Source organism: Paroedura picta, chromosome 3, assembly GCF_049243985.1.
Source record: "Paroedura picta isolate Pp20150507F chromosome 3, Ppicta_v3.0, whole genome shotgun sequence".
In the NCBI taxonomy this organism is placed as follows: Eukaryota; Metazoa; Chordata; class Lepidosauria; order Squamata; family Gekkonidae; genus Paroedura; species Paroedura picta.
The window spans coordinates 165,872,964-165,889,203 of NC_135371.1; the positions used below are offsets into that span (position 1 = coordinate 165,872,964).

At 52.7% G+C, this 16,240-nt stretch overlaps 1 protein-coding gene across 2 annotated transcripts in view; it reads left to right on the top strand.

Annotated features, from left to right (window-relative positions):
• Positions 1-237: 237 nt before the first annotated feature.
• Positions 238-16,240, top strand: part of PDE1B (phosphodiesterase 1B) — a 158,571-nt gene continuing 142,568 nt past the window's right edge. Inside the window, exons 1-2 of one of the 2 annotated variants that reach the window (XM_077329268.1) lie at positions 238-470; positions 1,091-1,205. In XM_077329268.1, the coding sequence (XP_077185383.1) occupies positions 353-470; positions 1,091-1,205 (233 nt within the window). In that variant the 5' untranslated portion in view covers positions 238-352. Of the gene's footprint in view, positions 471-674; positions 835-1,090; positions 1,206-16,240 lie in introns of those variants that run through there. The other variant, XM_077329270.1, reaches the window with a different exon arrangement.

Below are 16,240 nucleotides of genomic sequence, written 5' to 3' on the forward strand. Positions count from 1 at the left end.
GGTTCAAGTCAAACTGATAGCGACCCCCACAGGGCGCCGAGGCAGGCCTCCCCAAGGTCACCGCCGGTCGCCCTCGGCGGCCGTCTGCACTGGCTCAGAGGCCCCGCGGCCGGCTGGATGCCTCGCTGGCCGGCTCCCTTCCCCCGCGTGGGCACGAGCGGCCGCTGGGCTCTCCCGCCCCGCTCTGCGCCCGCCTCCCCTTCGGCCAGCCTCCCGCCGCCGCCGCCGCGCGCCGCAGCTCCTTCTCCCCCCGCGCCACTCAGCCAGGCAGGCAGGCAGGCAGCCAGGCAGAGCGCGAGGGGCCGCCGCGGCGCTCCCCGGGCCAAAGTTGCGCGGCCGCTGCACGCTCCGGATGCGCTCCGAGGAGGCGGCGGTCACCGCAGCGCCCGGCCAGGCAGGCTCGCTCCGCGCCGGGACCCTCCCGCCGCCGCTCAGGGCTCTGGCCAGGCAGAAGGGGCGCGCGGACCCGGGTAAGGGGCTCAGGGGGGGGGCCTCCTCCGCCCCCCTTGCCCGCCTGGGCCCTCGCCTCGGCCAGGCCGCGCTGGGGGCACCTGCGGAAGGCGGACGCCGCGCCTCCGCCCCCGGCCGCCTTCCCCCTCCGCCCGCCCGCCTGCCTGGTCGCCCCCTCGCCTGCGAGGCCGGGCTGGCTGGGCCGGGGGCTCGCGGATGAGTCAGGCGACGGCGGCGGCGGCGGAGGCGGGGAGGGGGAAGCCCGATCCGGATCCCGCCTCTCCCCCGCTCCGCTCCGCTCCCTCCCTCCCCTGCCTTCGCCCAGACACCGGCGACTCCCCCCCTGGCAGGGCTCAGGACGGCAGGCGGCCGCGAAACGCGGGGGTAACGCGCTGGCCGGCCGGCGGTGGCGGTGGCGGAGGGGATGGGGGAGGCAGGCGATGGGCGGGCGGGGGGGGGGGTGGACGGAGGCTGGGGGGGGAGAGAGGTGGGGGCGAGCTACAGGACTGGGGGGGGGTCGCAGGGGGATGCCCCTTGCATTGTGGGTGTACAGGAGGGCTGGGAGAGCAGGTGCTTCCTCACCTGGAGGGGTTACAATCTCTCTCTATTTCTCTCTCTCTTATCCCCCCCCCAAAAAAAGAACCAGCCATGGATGCTCCACATCTAGACCTCCTGGAGTCCCCGGAGGGCTGCCCCTCCCCCCTGGAGCTCAAGTCCGCCCCCAGCAAGAAGATGTGGGTCAAGCTCCGGGCACTGTGAGTAGCCTCCCCTGTCCCCTCCGGTCTCCAGGGAGGGGGCTTCCTTCCCTCCCCCTTCTCCCCCTCTCCTTTCACCCCCTTCTCCCCTCCCCGTTTTCCCTGCATCTCCACCTCTTTCGGTTGCTGCCTGTCAAATCAGCCCTTGCAGTGGTTTGTGTGTGTGTGTGTGTGTGCGTTTTTGTGTGTGTGTGTGTGATTTGCAGCTGGATTCTAGAGCAGCGGGGTTTTGTTTCCCGACTTGCGCCGGAGAGGGTGACAGGCTCTGTTTTGGTAGTGTTGCACCCCCCCTCCCCGTCCGTCCACTCTGATGTGGTTGCATGGAGCCACTGGTTAGCTGGGCTCAGCGTCCTCCGCCCCCCACATCTCCCCTCCCCAAGCCCAGGTTGTGAGCAAGCGTTTCCCGTCACCCGGGCAAGTTTATGTTGTCGTTGGTGCTGCCATGCTCCGCCGCTGGGAGGCTAATTTTTTTGCCGCAACCATTCACAGTAACCTCTCTTGAGCCGATTTGGTGTGATCCCCCCCCCCCAGCTGTGCTTGTTGATGTTCCAGTGGCATCCAGTCCCATACCAATAGAGCGATGCGCCTTCAAAATATTTGAGTGCCCTGTGGCTGTGAGGTCTGGAAACTTGGTGCTCACCTGATTTCTCTCTTGTCCCTGGCCAGAATTATCGATTTCCGCAGGCTTAGAATGTCGTAACGTAGGCTTGCTCTGCTAGGATTAACCTCCAAGAAGTATTCCGGAAGCGTCCTGCAATGGCGCATCATGTATTCCTTTGACTCCTGGGGGTGGGGAGGGTCCCTGGCCTGGTGCTTCTGAGCATGAACTGTAAAGACAGACGGTCCTCTCTTGCTTTGGCTGTAGGATCTGCTAGGAGGTCTCAGATGGGTCATTTCTCTCTGGCCTCTTTTTTTGGAAAGGTGATGGTCAACGTATTGACCTACCTTTACAGGTTGCTGTGGGGCAGGCCTAAGGCAAAATAATGTACGTGAAGCTCTGGAGCACTCTAAAGCAGAGGCGGCCAAACGGCGGCTCTCCGGATGTCCAAGGACTACAATGACCATGAGCCCCTGCCAGAGGCAGGGGCTCATGGTCATTGTAGTCCTTGGACATCTGGAGAGCCGCCGTTTGGCCGCCTCTGCTCTAAAGCATTATTGCGGGCCTTAGTAAGGCCCACAGAGCAGCAGAATGCTTTTGTGGGTTTCCAGTACCCTGACCTGGGTAGCCCAGGGGAGCCTGATCCTGTCTCATCTCAGAAGCTAAGCAGGGTTGGCCCTGGTTGGTATTTGGAAGGGAGACCGCGAAGGCATACCAGGGTCATGATGCAGAAGCGGGGAACGGCAAGCCACCTCTGTACTGCTCTTGCCTTGAAAATCTCACAGGGTTGCTATAAGTCTCCTGCGACTTGACGGCAAAAAAAACCCAGACAAATCCCCACCCTGGAATCATTACACCTGTCACTTAATAAACCATCTCTATACGCCTACAGTGTGACATATTGAGGTTTGCATTAGTGGTGTGCTGGCAGTAGGGGTTCAGGTTCCAAACCAAGTCGCTGTCTCTGACTGCAGCCCCTGCGCAGTGTCTGTCAGCTGTCGGGCTCCGTGCCCGAGGATAGTGTTTGGAAACAGGTCTCTGCCCCCCGAGAAACAATCCGTAGTAGCCTATCCCTACATTATGCTCCTGGTGTGCGTAATGGGTCAGTTGCACAAATCTTGTTGTAATTACAAAATTGCAAGGGTTAAAGCAGGGGTAGTCAACCTGTGGTCCTGCAGATGTTCATGGACTACATTCCCCATGAGCCCCTGCCAGTGTTTGCTGGCAGGGGCTCATGGGAATTGTAGTCCATGGACTCCTGGAGGACCACAGGTTGACTACGCCTGGGTTAAAGGGCTTCCTTTAACCTCCCACCCTTTGAGTCATAGTGATCCTTATTCCTCCAGAATTTCCGTTGTTCTGCCTGCAGGATGCCAGATACGAAATAGATTGTGGGCCACGGCGGGGCGTTGAGGGTTCTTCTGTCATTCTTACCAAACTGTTGTTCTGACCAAATACCTCCGGGATTTTCCTGTCCAAACCGTGGTGTAGATCTGGTCTGACTTGGGTTCAAATCCCCACGCAGACATGAAGCTTGCTGGGTGATCTATAGGAAAGAGTTTGTGGCTCATTGGTAGAGCATCTTTGCATGCGGGAAGTCCTGGATTCAGTCCTGGGTGTTTTCAGTGAAAAGATATGAAAGATCACCTTTTGAGTCTTCGGCCAAAGTAGACAAGACTGACCCTGATGAATGAATGGCAGCTTCAGGTTTTCATTACTGAGGAGAGGAGCTGTGGTTCAACTGAAGAACACTCATGTAGCTTGCAGAAGGTGCCAGGTTCGAACCCCAGCATCACCAGTTAAAAGGACCAAATTGGAAGTGATGGGAAGGACTTCTAGCTGAGATCCTGGAGAATTGCTGCCGGTCAGAGCAGACAATACATACTTTAATGAGCCACGGGTCCAACTCAGCACAAAGGTGTTTTATGGCTGCATTCAAGACATCGTCCCACTCAATCGCGTTCTGTCTGTAACCTAACTGGCAGGGTTGTTGCATGGTTAAGAGTGGCGGCCTGTAATCTGGCGAGCTGGGTTTGATTCCCCAGCACTCCACATGCAGCCAGCTGGGTGACCTTGGGCTTGTCATAGTTCCGTTAGAGCTCTGTCAGTCCCACCTCCCTCCCAGGGTTTCTGTTGTGGGAACAGGAAGGGTAGGCGACTGTAAGTCACTATGAGACAGTTGAGGCCTGCTGGGTGACCCTGGGCCAGCCACAGTTCTGTCAGAACTCTCTCAGCCCCACCTACCTTGCAGGATGTCTGTTATAAGGAGAGGAAAGGTGGGTGATTTGAGACTCTTGAGGTAGTGAAAAGTGGGGTTCAGAAAAACAGTGTTCCTCCACCTCCTTCTCTTCCTGTGGAACAAAGATATGATAGAAAAGAAGAAGAGTTGGTTCTTACATGCCGCTTTTCTCTACCCGAAGGTGTCTCAAAGCGGCTTACAGTCGCCTTCCCTTTTCTCTCCCTACAACAGACACCCTGTGAGGGAGGTGAGGCTGAGAGAGCCCTGATATTCCTGAAGAAGAAGAGTTGGTTCTTATATGCCACTTTTCTCTACCAGAAGGAGGCTCAAAGCAGCTTACAGTTGCCTTCCTTTCCCCACAACAGACACCCTGTGAGGGAGGTGAGGCTGAGAGAGCCCTGATATTACTGAAGAAGGTTCTTATATGCCGCTTTTCTCTACCCGAAGGTGTCTCAAAGCGGCTTATGGTTGCCTTCCCTTTCCTCTCCCCATGACAGGCACCCTGTGAGGGAGGTGGGGCTTAGAGAGCTCCGACAGAACTGCTCTGCGAGTGCAACTGTAACAAGACTGTGACTAGCCCAAGGTCACCCAGCTGGCTGCATGTGGGGGAGTACAGAATCGAACCCGGCATGCCAGATTAGAAGTCCGCACTCGTAACCAAGCTGACTCTGTGTGCTTAACTGTGTTGTTCGCAAACCGGATACACGGCTAGGCCACCTCATCCCGGCCTCCCCAGCTCCAACTGTCAAAGAATCCATTTGGATTTCGGTGGGGATAATTTGCAAATAAGTGTGGACAGGATCACTCTGGGAAGCCGTCCCCTGGATGTGGAGGTGCTATGTTGAGAGAGCTGGTTTTCAAGTGACAAGGTGTGGATCAACACCTAGCGATGAGTTTCTGAGGCGTGCGAAGGACTAAACAAGGCAAAAAGAGTATTTTTCTGTCAGCGGCTCAGCAGGCCGGGTTGTAATTAAGCAAGAGGTGTTTAAAGGGGGGGGGGGAGGCCGAGGGCTCTTTCGGTGGCAGTCACAGTGCGTCCTGTCCGGAGGTGGCTTTTTCTGTTTGGCAGGCTTCCTTGGCGGTTCGTGGCCGTGGATGGGCTGTGCTGGGTTTGGATGAGAGAGCCCTAATCCTGCCTCAGCTGAGAAGTAAGATGGATGGCACAGGATAAGCCTTCTCCTGACTTGGCACCTGATTTAATTTGAGGATAAAATTCGTAGCCTGTCTCGATCGCACAGAAATAGTGCAGATGGCTCTTTTGTCTCCCGTGGGAAGGGAGAGAGATTCAAGTGGGTGGCCGGGTTGGTCTAAAGCAGCAGAATAGAACTTGAGTTCAGGGGTACCTTTAAGACTAGCAAGACTTAATTCTGGGTGTAAACATTCGTGTGCATGCAAAGTCTAAGTCCAGGGGCACCTTTTATGACCCCCAAAGTTTTATTCAAGTCATAAGTATTTGTCTTGGTGTAGTGGTTAGGAGCAGCAGCTTCTAATGTGGTGAGCCGGGTTTGATACCCCGCTCCTCCACATGCAGCCAGCTGGGTGACCTTGGGCTCCCCACAGCACTGATAAAGCTGTTCTGACTGAGCAGGAATATCAGGGCTCTCTCAGCCTCACCTCCCTCACAGGGTGTTCTTCGGGGAGAAAAAAGTAGCATATAAGAACCAACTCTTATTCTTCTTTAGCAATATCAGGGCTCTTTCAGCCTCACCTCCCTCACAGGGTGTCTGTTGTGGGGAGAGGAAAGGGAAGGGGATTGTAAGCTGCTTTGAGACTCCTTCGGGTAGAGAAAAGCAGCATATAAGAACCTACTTAGGTGTACACGGAAGCTTATGCCTTGAATACAACGTTGGTTTTAAAGGTGGCAACAGACTCAAAACTTTGCTTCATTGAGAGAAAGGCCATTCTTTGTTTATGTGAGTGAAGCCATGAATGGGCTGCTCTGTGTTTTGATCGGAGAGCCCTGGGTTCTAGTCCTGACTCAACTGGGAAGCAAGGCAGACAGCACTGCATCTGTTGCAGTCGACTTATGGCATCTCCAGCAAGGGACTTTGAAGGCAGGTGAGAAGAGAGGTGGTCCTTGCCGTGGTCTTCCTCTGGAGAGGCTTTCTTGGTGGCCTCCTTTCCAGGGAATGACCCTGCTTTGCTTCCGAGAACTGACAAAATGGGGTTGCAAGATGCCGCCTTCCCTCCTCCGTTTGCACCTTAGGACTGTGGAACTGAAGCTGCGATGCAGAGAGCTTGTTCAGAAGGTCTCTCTTTTTGCGCACCAGGTTTTCGGTGTACACTTAAAAGCATTGTGTGAATGGGACTAAGGCACCGCACGGCTGCCTGCTCAGTGAGTTCTCAGGCTTTCCATTGCCTGGTTTGTAGGAAAATCTCTTGTTTACTCATAAACCTGGGTCTGAGCTGTCCCATTTAGGGCTGCAGACTAGTGTAAAGCAAACACGTAAACATTCCCCTCCTGCTTGGAAACCTATCTCTCTGCATGGGAGATGGCATCTCATAGAAAAGGACACTCTGTCCAGCCATGTTCCTGGCAAGTTTGGTTTCTGTCTATGGGATTTGTCCAAAGACATGGTCAAGAACAGGAGCTGCACCAGCAGTCTTGCATGAAGCAGATGAGGGGCAGTGTGGCAGTCCACATGGAACCACCTCCACACGGCTTGCTGCTTTTACATATCGCACTCAGCACCTGGCCTGCCACCTCAGTCCTGCTCCGGCAAGCACTCATCCCTATGGCTAATGTGGAGCCGCTGATGTGCTGCCAATCTGGCCTTGCGCCTTCTGTCTTGCGACTCCCTCCTCTTCCTTCTTCTATGCCGTTCCAGAGGCTCTGGTGACAGGGGAGGTGAACTGGCTGGCAGATGGATGGAGGTCCAAGGGGGCATTGTACTGGTACATGGCTGTGGATCCATGTCCGGCTCCTCAGAAACTGCCTCCTGCAGTACTTCAGTTGCTGGCTGTGGATTTGGGTCGGGCCAGCTGAATGCTTCCTCCCCAGAGGAATTGTCTGTGTCTCTAAGCTATGGGTCTCTTAACGACTGCACCATCCTCTACCCAGGCAAGATAAATCCGGGCATGGGAGACATCTGTTGCTGAAATGCATGTGATTATGTCTACAGCAAGAAAGCTTGGAGCTATATATACTGCCCTGGGTGCCTTAGATTAGTGGTCCCCAACCCACGGCCCGCGGCCCGGTGTCGGGCCGCGAAGGCCATGGCGCCGGGCCACGGCTCCCTCTCCCTGCCCCCCCCCACAGTAAAAAACATCCCAGGCTGCAAGCTTGCGGCCTGGGAAGCTTCTTACTGCAGGAGGAGGGGGAGAGGGAATCAGTGCCGCGCCCGCGCATCGCGCATACATGGCCGTGCATGCGCACATGCACACATGCACGGCTGAAATCTCGCATGTGTGGCACTTTTGTGCATGCGCACATGTGCGAAAGTGCCGCGCATGCACGATTTCGGCTGCGCATTGCGCATGTGCTTGCGATGCGCAGGCCCAGCCACGCATGCACGGCATGCGCGGGCGGGCATTTGCCCTGCCGGTCCCCAGCCTCAAAAAGGTTGGGGACCACTGCCTTAGATGACGGGAGATACTAGAAGAAGAAGAAGAGTTGGTTCTTATATGCCGCTTTTCCCTACCCGAAGGAGGCTCAAAGCAGCCTACAGTTGCCTTCCCATTCCTCTCCCCACAACAGACACCCTGTGGGGTGGGTGAGGCTGAGAGAGCCCTGAGAGAACTGCCCGGTCAGAACAGTTTTATCAGTGCCGTGGCGAGCCTACTAGTGGTTAGGGTGAGGTGGAGAAAGGCCTTCCGGGAAGAAAACCCCCTTCTGCCTAGTTAATATGATTTTGTCCGGTCCTTTCTTCAGGGAGTTCAGAGGTGTTTATTTGGCTTATCTTTATTTATATTTGCATTTGTTTACCTCCACTCCCGGCCAGCTGGCTCAAGGAGGTTTCCGTCACTATAAAACACAAGAATTAAATAACTAAAATTACAACCCAACCCCACCTCTGCTGCTTAAGGTCACCCCCAGCCCTCTCGCGCCTCGAAGCAGGGTATGCGCAGGAGGGACCCAGACGGTGTTCCACCACCTGACCTTAACTGAGCACCTGGCGGTAGAGCTCTGTATGACTGTCCTGCGGAACCACGAAAGCTCCAACAGGGCCCGTAGCTCTTCTGGGAGCTCCTTCCACCAGGTAGGGGCCAGGACTGAAAAGGCCCCAGCCATGATCGAGGCCAGGCATACTCCTTATGGGCCGGGAGCCATCTGCCTGTTAAAACTCACAGAGTGTAATGCTCTGCAAGGGGCGTAGGGAATGAGACGGTTCCTCAGGACATCCCTGCAAACTGGATTTGACTGGTCCAAGATCACCCAGCAACCTTCAGGGCAGAGTGGAGATTTGAACCAAAGTCTCTGTGGTCGTAATCAGATGCTGTAGCCACACTGCGACTATTGAAATTAGAGAGAGAGAGAGAGAGAGAGAGAGAGAGAGAGAGAGAGAGAGAGAGAGAGCATGAGCACAGTCTGGCACATGTTAGCTGAGCATGGTGGATTCCAACTTGACTAAGAGAGTTCGGACAAGGGGGCAACCATCAAGAACTTTGCCTGGGATAACTGGTATTCGAGGCCAAGCAGAAGAATACATTCTTCCTCTGCTCGAAGCAGCATGGGGGCGGAGGAGGGTGGGGAACGGCCATTGGTGAGCCCCGTGGATGTCTTTCAGAAGGAAGGTTGTATCAGTGGTGTTGCAGGTTGTTAGCAGGCTAAATAAGTCATATGCACACACTGTATTTTAGGATAAAGGAGTATAAGAAGAAGAAGAAGAAGAGTTGGTTCTTATATGCCGCTTTTCTCTACCCGAAGGAGGCTCAAAGCGGCTTACAGTTGCCTTCCCTTTCCTCTCCCCATAACAGACACCCTGTGGGGTGGGTGAGGCTGAGAGAGACCTGATATTACTGAAGAAGAAGAGCTGGTTCTTATATGCTGCTTTTCCCTACCCGAAGGAGGCTCAAAGCGGCTTCCAGTCGCCTTCCCTTTCCTCTCCCCACAACAGACACCCTGTGGGGTGGGTGAGGCTGAGAGAGCCCTGATATCACTGCCCGGTCAGAACAGCTTTATCAGTGCCATGGAGAGCCCAAGGTCACCTAGCTGGCTGCATGTGGGGGAGTGCAGAATCGAACCCGGCATGCCAGGTTAGAAGTCCGCACTCCTAACCACTACACCAAACGACATAATGTGATAGTGCAGAGGAGAGATAGAGACAGCGTCTGTCTACGTGGCTGGCTAGGAGAGAGAGGGAGAGAAACTTCCGAGAAGAAGCAGGCTATGGCCCCTAAGATGTAGATGGCTACATCTAGAGACAGACAAGAAGCAATCTAGAGACAGACAAGAAGGTCCTGACCTCATTATCCTAACTAATAGTCTTCTTGCTGCCCCCTTCAGGGTCTTCTTCTCTTCTATTTGTACCCCAGATATTGCCTACTTCAACACAGTAAACTCAGAGTCCAGTCGCACCTTTAAGACCAACAAAGATTTATTCAGGGCGTGAGCTTTCGAGTGCTTGCACCCGAAAGCTCACGCCCTGAATAAATCTTTGTTGGTCTTAAAGGTGCTACGGGACTCTGAGTTTATTGTGTTACTTCAGACCAACACGGCGACCCACTTGAATCTATTCCAACCCAGGTTTGGCTTCCCAGGAGCGGGGAATCGTTCCCCACGGGCCGGCCCGCAAACCCCCAACACGCTCCTGCTGCCGCCTCAAGCCGCACAAAAGCCTCCGCAGCGTGCGGTCCGGTCATCGCGGCAGCTCGGCTGTTTGAGAAGGGAGCATAATGGAGCCGGTTGTCAAGTGGCGCCACGATCACGGCTTTTCCATTTTCTTCACCTGACCCCATCAGCTTGATTTCCATTGACAGCTGTCGGGTCCCGGTGACATTTCCAACAGCGAGCGAAATGGAAGGAAATTTGCAGCCCCTTTCGAGAGCAGCGGAATCCGAGTTGCCATGGTTTGCGGCAGGGTGCTCGCGCGCGTTATTTTGGGGTGCCGCGATTGTTGGAGTGGGTGTCTAGCGGACAAATGGAGCAAAAGGCATTGGGCCTCAGCTTTCTGCCACCCTTCCTCCCCCGAGAAATTGTGCTTCTTTAAATGTGAGTTGTCCAGGACTGGAAATTCACGTTCTGAGTTTGTTGGGTTGCATAATCTGTTACGGTGCCTTCTGGGCCGGTGGGAGACATTGCCTTGTTAATAAAGCAAACACCCCCGATCTTTGGGGCTTGCTCTAAATACGAACATCGGGTAAAATGTGGAAAGGGTCCACGTCTCTCCCGGCTCCTTCTAAATGCGCAGCATGTGTGCCGGCCCATCTGGGAGCACTGTTGCCATGCCAGTGCTTCATCTGCTCGAGTCGCAGCTTGATGGCTTGCGAACGAGGCGTGCGCATGAGTTGGCACAGGTGGTATATGCCTTTGAACAGGCTGGGAGTCGTGCATGGGCAGACCTTTGACTTTAGGATGCTGGTTTTGAGTAAAGGTTAAACGCAGGTCAGTGGTTGCTTGAGAGTTTCTTGAGAGACCATACAGCAGCCTTTTCCAACCCTTTGACCTTGGAGAAACCCCTGGGATATTTTTCAGGGTTTGAGGAACCCCGGAAGTGGGGACATGACCCTTCAGAGGAGTGGGTGTGGAAGTGAGATATGGCAGCCAGCCAGCCAATCAATCAGTCAGATCTGTGATCTGACTTAGAATAAACAAGCTTCATGGGCACATGAGATGTCCTTGGCTCTCTGGCCCAGGGTTTTGGGGTAGACCCCTCGTGAGGGACGTACCAGCTCAGAGATGCAGATTAGCCTAAAGTGTGCGCCTCTTGCCTTTCCCTCTGCCGCTCATTAGAAACCCTACGCCCCCTTTATTTGCTTGTTCTAATGATAGATTATGCAGTTTGAATGCTGGCTTTGAGGCTTTAATTCTGTTGTGAGCTGCTTTGAGGGCTAAGCCGAAAGTCGGGGGTGGGTGGGGGGGGGGACACAGATTACATAAAGAACACTTTCTGAAGGGAAAAACCAGCCTCCGTTTCGTGGGGGGGGGAGCAGGTGGTTTGGAGCGAAAGGCCTAGGTGAGCGTTTGGATCAGGAGGATGCGTATTATGTTCCTAGTCTTCTCTTTGCTACCGTTGTCATCCAACTTACTCGCTGTCTCAAGGTGGATTATGATGACCGTGCCCACTTCTTATTTACACAGCGACTAGCAGCCTTTGGGTGTTAAGACATTGTGACAAGGCTCCTAGGCATTGGGGAAGGGGCAGAGAGAAAAGAAGAGTTGGCTTTTATACCCCACGGAGCCTCAAAAATGGTTTACTATTGCCTCCCCTTCCTCTCCCCATAACAGACACCCCCTGTGAGGTAGGTGAGATTGAGAGAGCTCTGGCCTCCTTGGTCAGAACAGCACTAACAGGACTCTGACTAGCCCAAGGTCATCCAATTGGCTACATGTGGAGGAGCAGGGAATCAAAGCCAGCTCGCCAGATTAGAAGCTGCCGAGCACTGAATGGTAGAAATCCGGGGGGGGGGGGGGGGAAACAGTGAAACAAAACCATCCCAAATGTGTGGCTACCATCAAGAGTGGACCTTCCAAAGCAAATACCATTAACGAGAATATGCAAGAGAGGATGTGGGATAGTCTTACCCTTTGGATTGACCAGGCCCTTGGCAGAGCGGTTTTTAGGTTGCTTTGGCAGCTCCAAAAAAGGCACCTGAAATCTCCACATTAACCCCCCCCCCCCGCCTTTTTTAGTGTATTTAATTTCAATTTAATTTCAAGGCAAGGTCACGGCTTGAGTGGGCAGTTCCAGGAACGAGGACCAAAATAAAGGAGACCATTGCTGTTGAGTTTTGCCGTAGAATTTCTGGTGATTCCTAGAGAGGTGTGATGTCGAGGTCCATTGGACCAGCTGGTGTGAGATTGGGAAGAATTTACCAGGAGGAGGGAGGGAAGAAGCAGGAAGTAAACGCAATGTTGCTACGTCGCTCAGAAATGATGTAGGTACGTCGGTGACATCAGGGGTGACGCTCTGGTCTGTGGGCAAAACCTCTGTGGTAGAATTAGCTTCTCACAATACAGTTTTGTTCAAAACCCAGTGTGCTGCCCTTCCCCAACATCACCAATGTGTTTGCGTGCTGATTCCCTCCCCTTGTGGTAAATTCCCCCAGTTCCTGAGAGCCTTGAAATGAGAGAGGCTCCAAGCCGGGGGGGGGGGTCCTCCACCCCCAACTGGTGACTGGCAACCCTAGTGCCATGCTGTTGTCTGCCACATCTCCACCCCACTTGGTCTCCTTGTTTATTGCTGGGCCTGGCAACCGTAGAGGCAGTGGGGAAAAGGCTATGGAATTGATTTCGCTCCCAAACCATATCAAATTAAAACGATCTGCCCGTCTCCAGCCAGGGGTCCACAAGTGGATGTAACCAAATGGCGGTCCAACAAGAGCCGTTCCTCTGGGGCACCGTCTCCTTCCCCCGCATGAATACCACAATCAGGTGGACACTATATTACTCTGTGTAATCAGAGTGGGCGGAGGAACAGTGACTATCCCAGGGTCATCCAGAGGGGATTTGAACTCAGGTCTGAGCATCAGGCTCCGTTCACTAGATCACCCAGGTCTGGGTCCGTTGAGGTCAACAGAATTAGAAGGACGTAAGTCAGATGAGGAGGACTCTGTAGGTTTTATCCTTTGCTGCAGGTTTGGAAGATGCTGTGAGTCCCTTTGAGACCCAGCCCCTATGAAGCCTGGCAAACCTTGACTAGGCGAACCTTTGTCTTGAGTCAAGATTGAGTCACACGTCCCATGGAGGGTGGCGTTGAGAGCATCTTGCGCGAACCTCGTTGTGCAGAGAAGCTGTTCGCGTCTGCTCCGTCCTCTTTTCCGGCTCCCCCATCAGCGGGAGACGAATTTACAGATTTTCTCCCTGCTGCTCGAATAACAAACCCTTCAACATGCATCGCGGCTGTGCGTGGAGAGCCCTCGGAATCTGCTGATGGCAGGAAGCTGCTTTCCCGTGCGCGGCTGTTGACTTGTGGAACTCTCTTTTAATGCGCTTCGTCTCTGGGCTCGGGGGTAGTTGGAAGCGGGCCTATTTTTGTCTTAATAAGAAGTGAGCTTTGATGTCATGGTGCGTTTTGCAGTGAATGAGAGATCAAGGAGGGCCCATCAATTAGAATCTGCTAACAAAATGCCTTTTTGTTATGATGCGCCAGGCCTAAGCGGGAGAAGTGGAGTGCATTGTTCCCAAAGGACCCGATGTGTGTTATGCACGTAGAAACGCATTGCGCCTCTCCCACCGTGTTCCTGTTAGAGCCGGGGTACGACACGGGGAAACTTATTTAACATGCATGCATTGCGACGGCCGATATGAGCTTCCCGTGAATTCCTTCTGACTGATGGCTTTACTGTGACTGCGCATCTTTTAAAAATGGAACAGACTATGCTGCAACCGCCGTTGTCTTTCAGAAATGCACAGTGAGGTGCCATTAGGCACGCTGCCACTTTGATTGCTTTCGTATTTTGCGTGGCAGTGAAATCTTCTGAAATATGTTACTCTGGCTGTGAAGTTTTCCGAATACAGCTTTGAGCGTCAGGCTGGCGCTTCTTTGGTTTGTTCCTCCAGGGGAGGGGGCCGTGCCACTCTGGTAGCAGCATGTGGTTTGGCATTGCCACAGTGCCAACGTGTAGAGTCAGCGGGATGCAGTAGTTAGAGAAGCGGTATCTAAAGCAACCTTTCTCAACTTTTTTGAAATATTTTTTTGAAAAATCCCTGAAACAATCTTCGGGTTTCGAGAAACCCCAGAAGCAGCATGATTGTGCACAATATGGGTGGGAACCATAGCTGTGTACATGCCAACTCTGGACCCCTCCCCTTCCCACCCCCTCCAGGCTCATTGTTGGCCATTTGGGTAAGGGAGGGGGGTTGATATGATGATAAATCATAGAATCATAGAGTTGGAAGGGACCTCATGGGTCATCTAGTCCAACCCCCTGCACTGTGTAGGACACTCACATCCCTATTGCTCATCCGTTGTAATTTGCCACCCCCTTCACAGAATCAGCCTCTCCGTCAGATGGCTATCTAGCCTCTGCTTAAACATTTCCAAAGATGGAGAATCCACCCTCTCCTGTCAAGTTAAGAAATATATAAAAATTAACTCCCACCCATTAGGGAAACCCTTCTAGGGCTGTCAAGAAGCCCCAGAATTTCACGAAATCCTTGTAGATAAAGACTGGACTAAAGCCCTTGCTGAGCCTATGGCCATCTCCAGAGTTTCAGGATAGGGTAGTGGCCATCCCCACTAAATGGTTGCCGAAGTGATGGGGCCAGCTGCGAACTTTTGGGAGGTCCCATGCCAAGGAGGGAGATGCTTCTGATTGGCTGTGCTTTGCGAATGCAAAAACAAAGTTTTATGGGTTCTGAAGGAGCTCATGTACCACCGAGAGGGAAGTAGAAATTGGTGCTTTAATGAAAGGAGGTTTGGCTTCAGTTTGCTAAGCAAGGGGGGAGGGCTTGCTCCCTGCATGGCTGCAAGGAATGAGATAATTGCAGTGGCCCAGACAAGGGCAAATGACCATGATGTAGCTGCCCCAGTCAAGTCTGGCAAGATGCTTGTCAGTCACGGACTGACCTAAAGTTCATTGCTTTCCCACCTGTTCCCTTCAAGGCCCTATCCATTTTATCGCCAAGTCTCCAGAAACAAGTGAGTGCCATGTTGTTCCTGGACACCATGTTGGAGATCGTTGGGTTAGAGCAGTAGGTTAGCACCAGGAAGGCCTGTGTTCACATCCCCACTAAGCCATGAAGTTCAGTAGATGACCTTGAAGAAGAATTGTTATTTATAGCCTGCTTTTCACAGTCTCAAAGCAGCTAACAACCTCCTTTCCTTCCTCTCTGCAAAACGGACATCCCGTGAGGTAGACGGAATTTCTTTTGAATTAATTCCATCCCATTGGTTGCGGTCCGTCCCTCCGGGGCAAGAGAGAACAACTCTGCTCCATCCTCTGTATGGCAGTCTTTTAAATACTTGAAGACGGTTATCAGATCCCCTCTCAGTTGTCTCCTCTCCAGGGCTGAGCAGGCCAAGCTCCCCAACCTTTCCTTATACATCTTGGTCTCCAAACCCCTCACCATTTTTGTTGCCCTCCTCTGGACATGCTGTCTCTCTGGTCACTCCTTCTCAGCTTAACCTACCTTATTAGATTGTCTTTAGGGTAAAGGAGAAGGGAGGAGAACCGTGCCCTGATGTTAAAAATGGCAGGAGAATGGCAGATATTGTCCTCAAGGGCAGGATCTTCGTATCGATAAATGTCAGCCATTCACTAAACCACCCTGAGTTGAAAGGGAGGGCGGTATATAAATATAAATAAATAAATGGATAGATAAGTAAATAAATATGGGAATAAACTTTTGAGCCAATATGCTTTATCGAGAACTCCAAAAGGTTATAAACTAAATAGTACATTATCAGTAAAAGCAGAATATGCTTTAAATTGTTTGCACCAGTTTTATGGCGAAAGCGGTGAGACGTCAGGTAAAATTTCAGTATATCACTGTGGATTGCAAAAGAATAAGGACAGTATTCTTTGAGCAAAGAAGAAAAGTATAGAAGACCTACTGCTTTTTGTGAAATACATTGACAGCTCCATAGGTATTATTCTGAAGTGTACAGGAAAAAAAGATTTGGAAGTATTTTTCTTTCACCTTGCTTTTCCATGTTTAGATTCTTGCGGAAATAAAGGCGCTGATAACGAATACGAAAAACAGCGAGGGACCCAATGGGCTAGCTATTAAATGGTAGACAACCTTTGCAGATTTCTTACATTCTCCAATGTTATCAGTTGTAGGATGAGAATTTTGAGTCTGAGAAATTGCTGTTGTCATCATAGGAGGCTCATAGAACTATAATTCTGTCCCAAATTACCGTAACGCTTATTGGGGTTATTTCCCTCAGGTTACATATCTTGAGCAAAGACGTATCACTGTAGATTGACAAATTTATTGTGGCTACTTAACGGGCACCACAGGACCTTAAGGCAGGGGTAGTCAAACTGCAGCCCTCCAGATGTTCATGGACTACAATTCCCAGAAGCCCCTGCCAGCATTCGCTGGCAGGGGCTTCTGGGAATTGTAGTCCATGGACATCTGGAGGGCCGCAG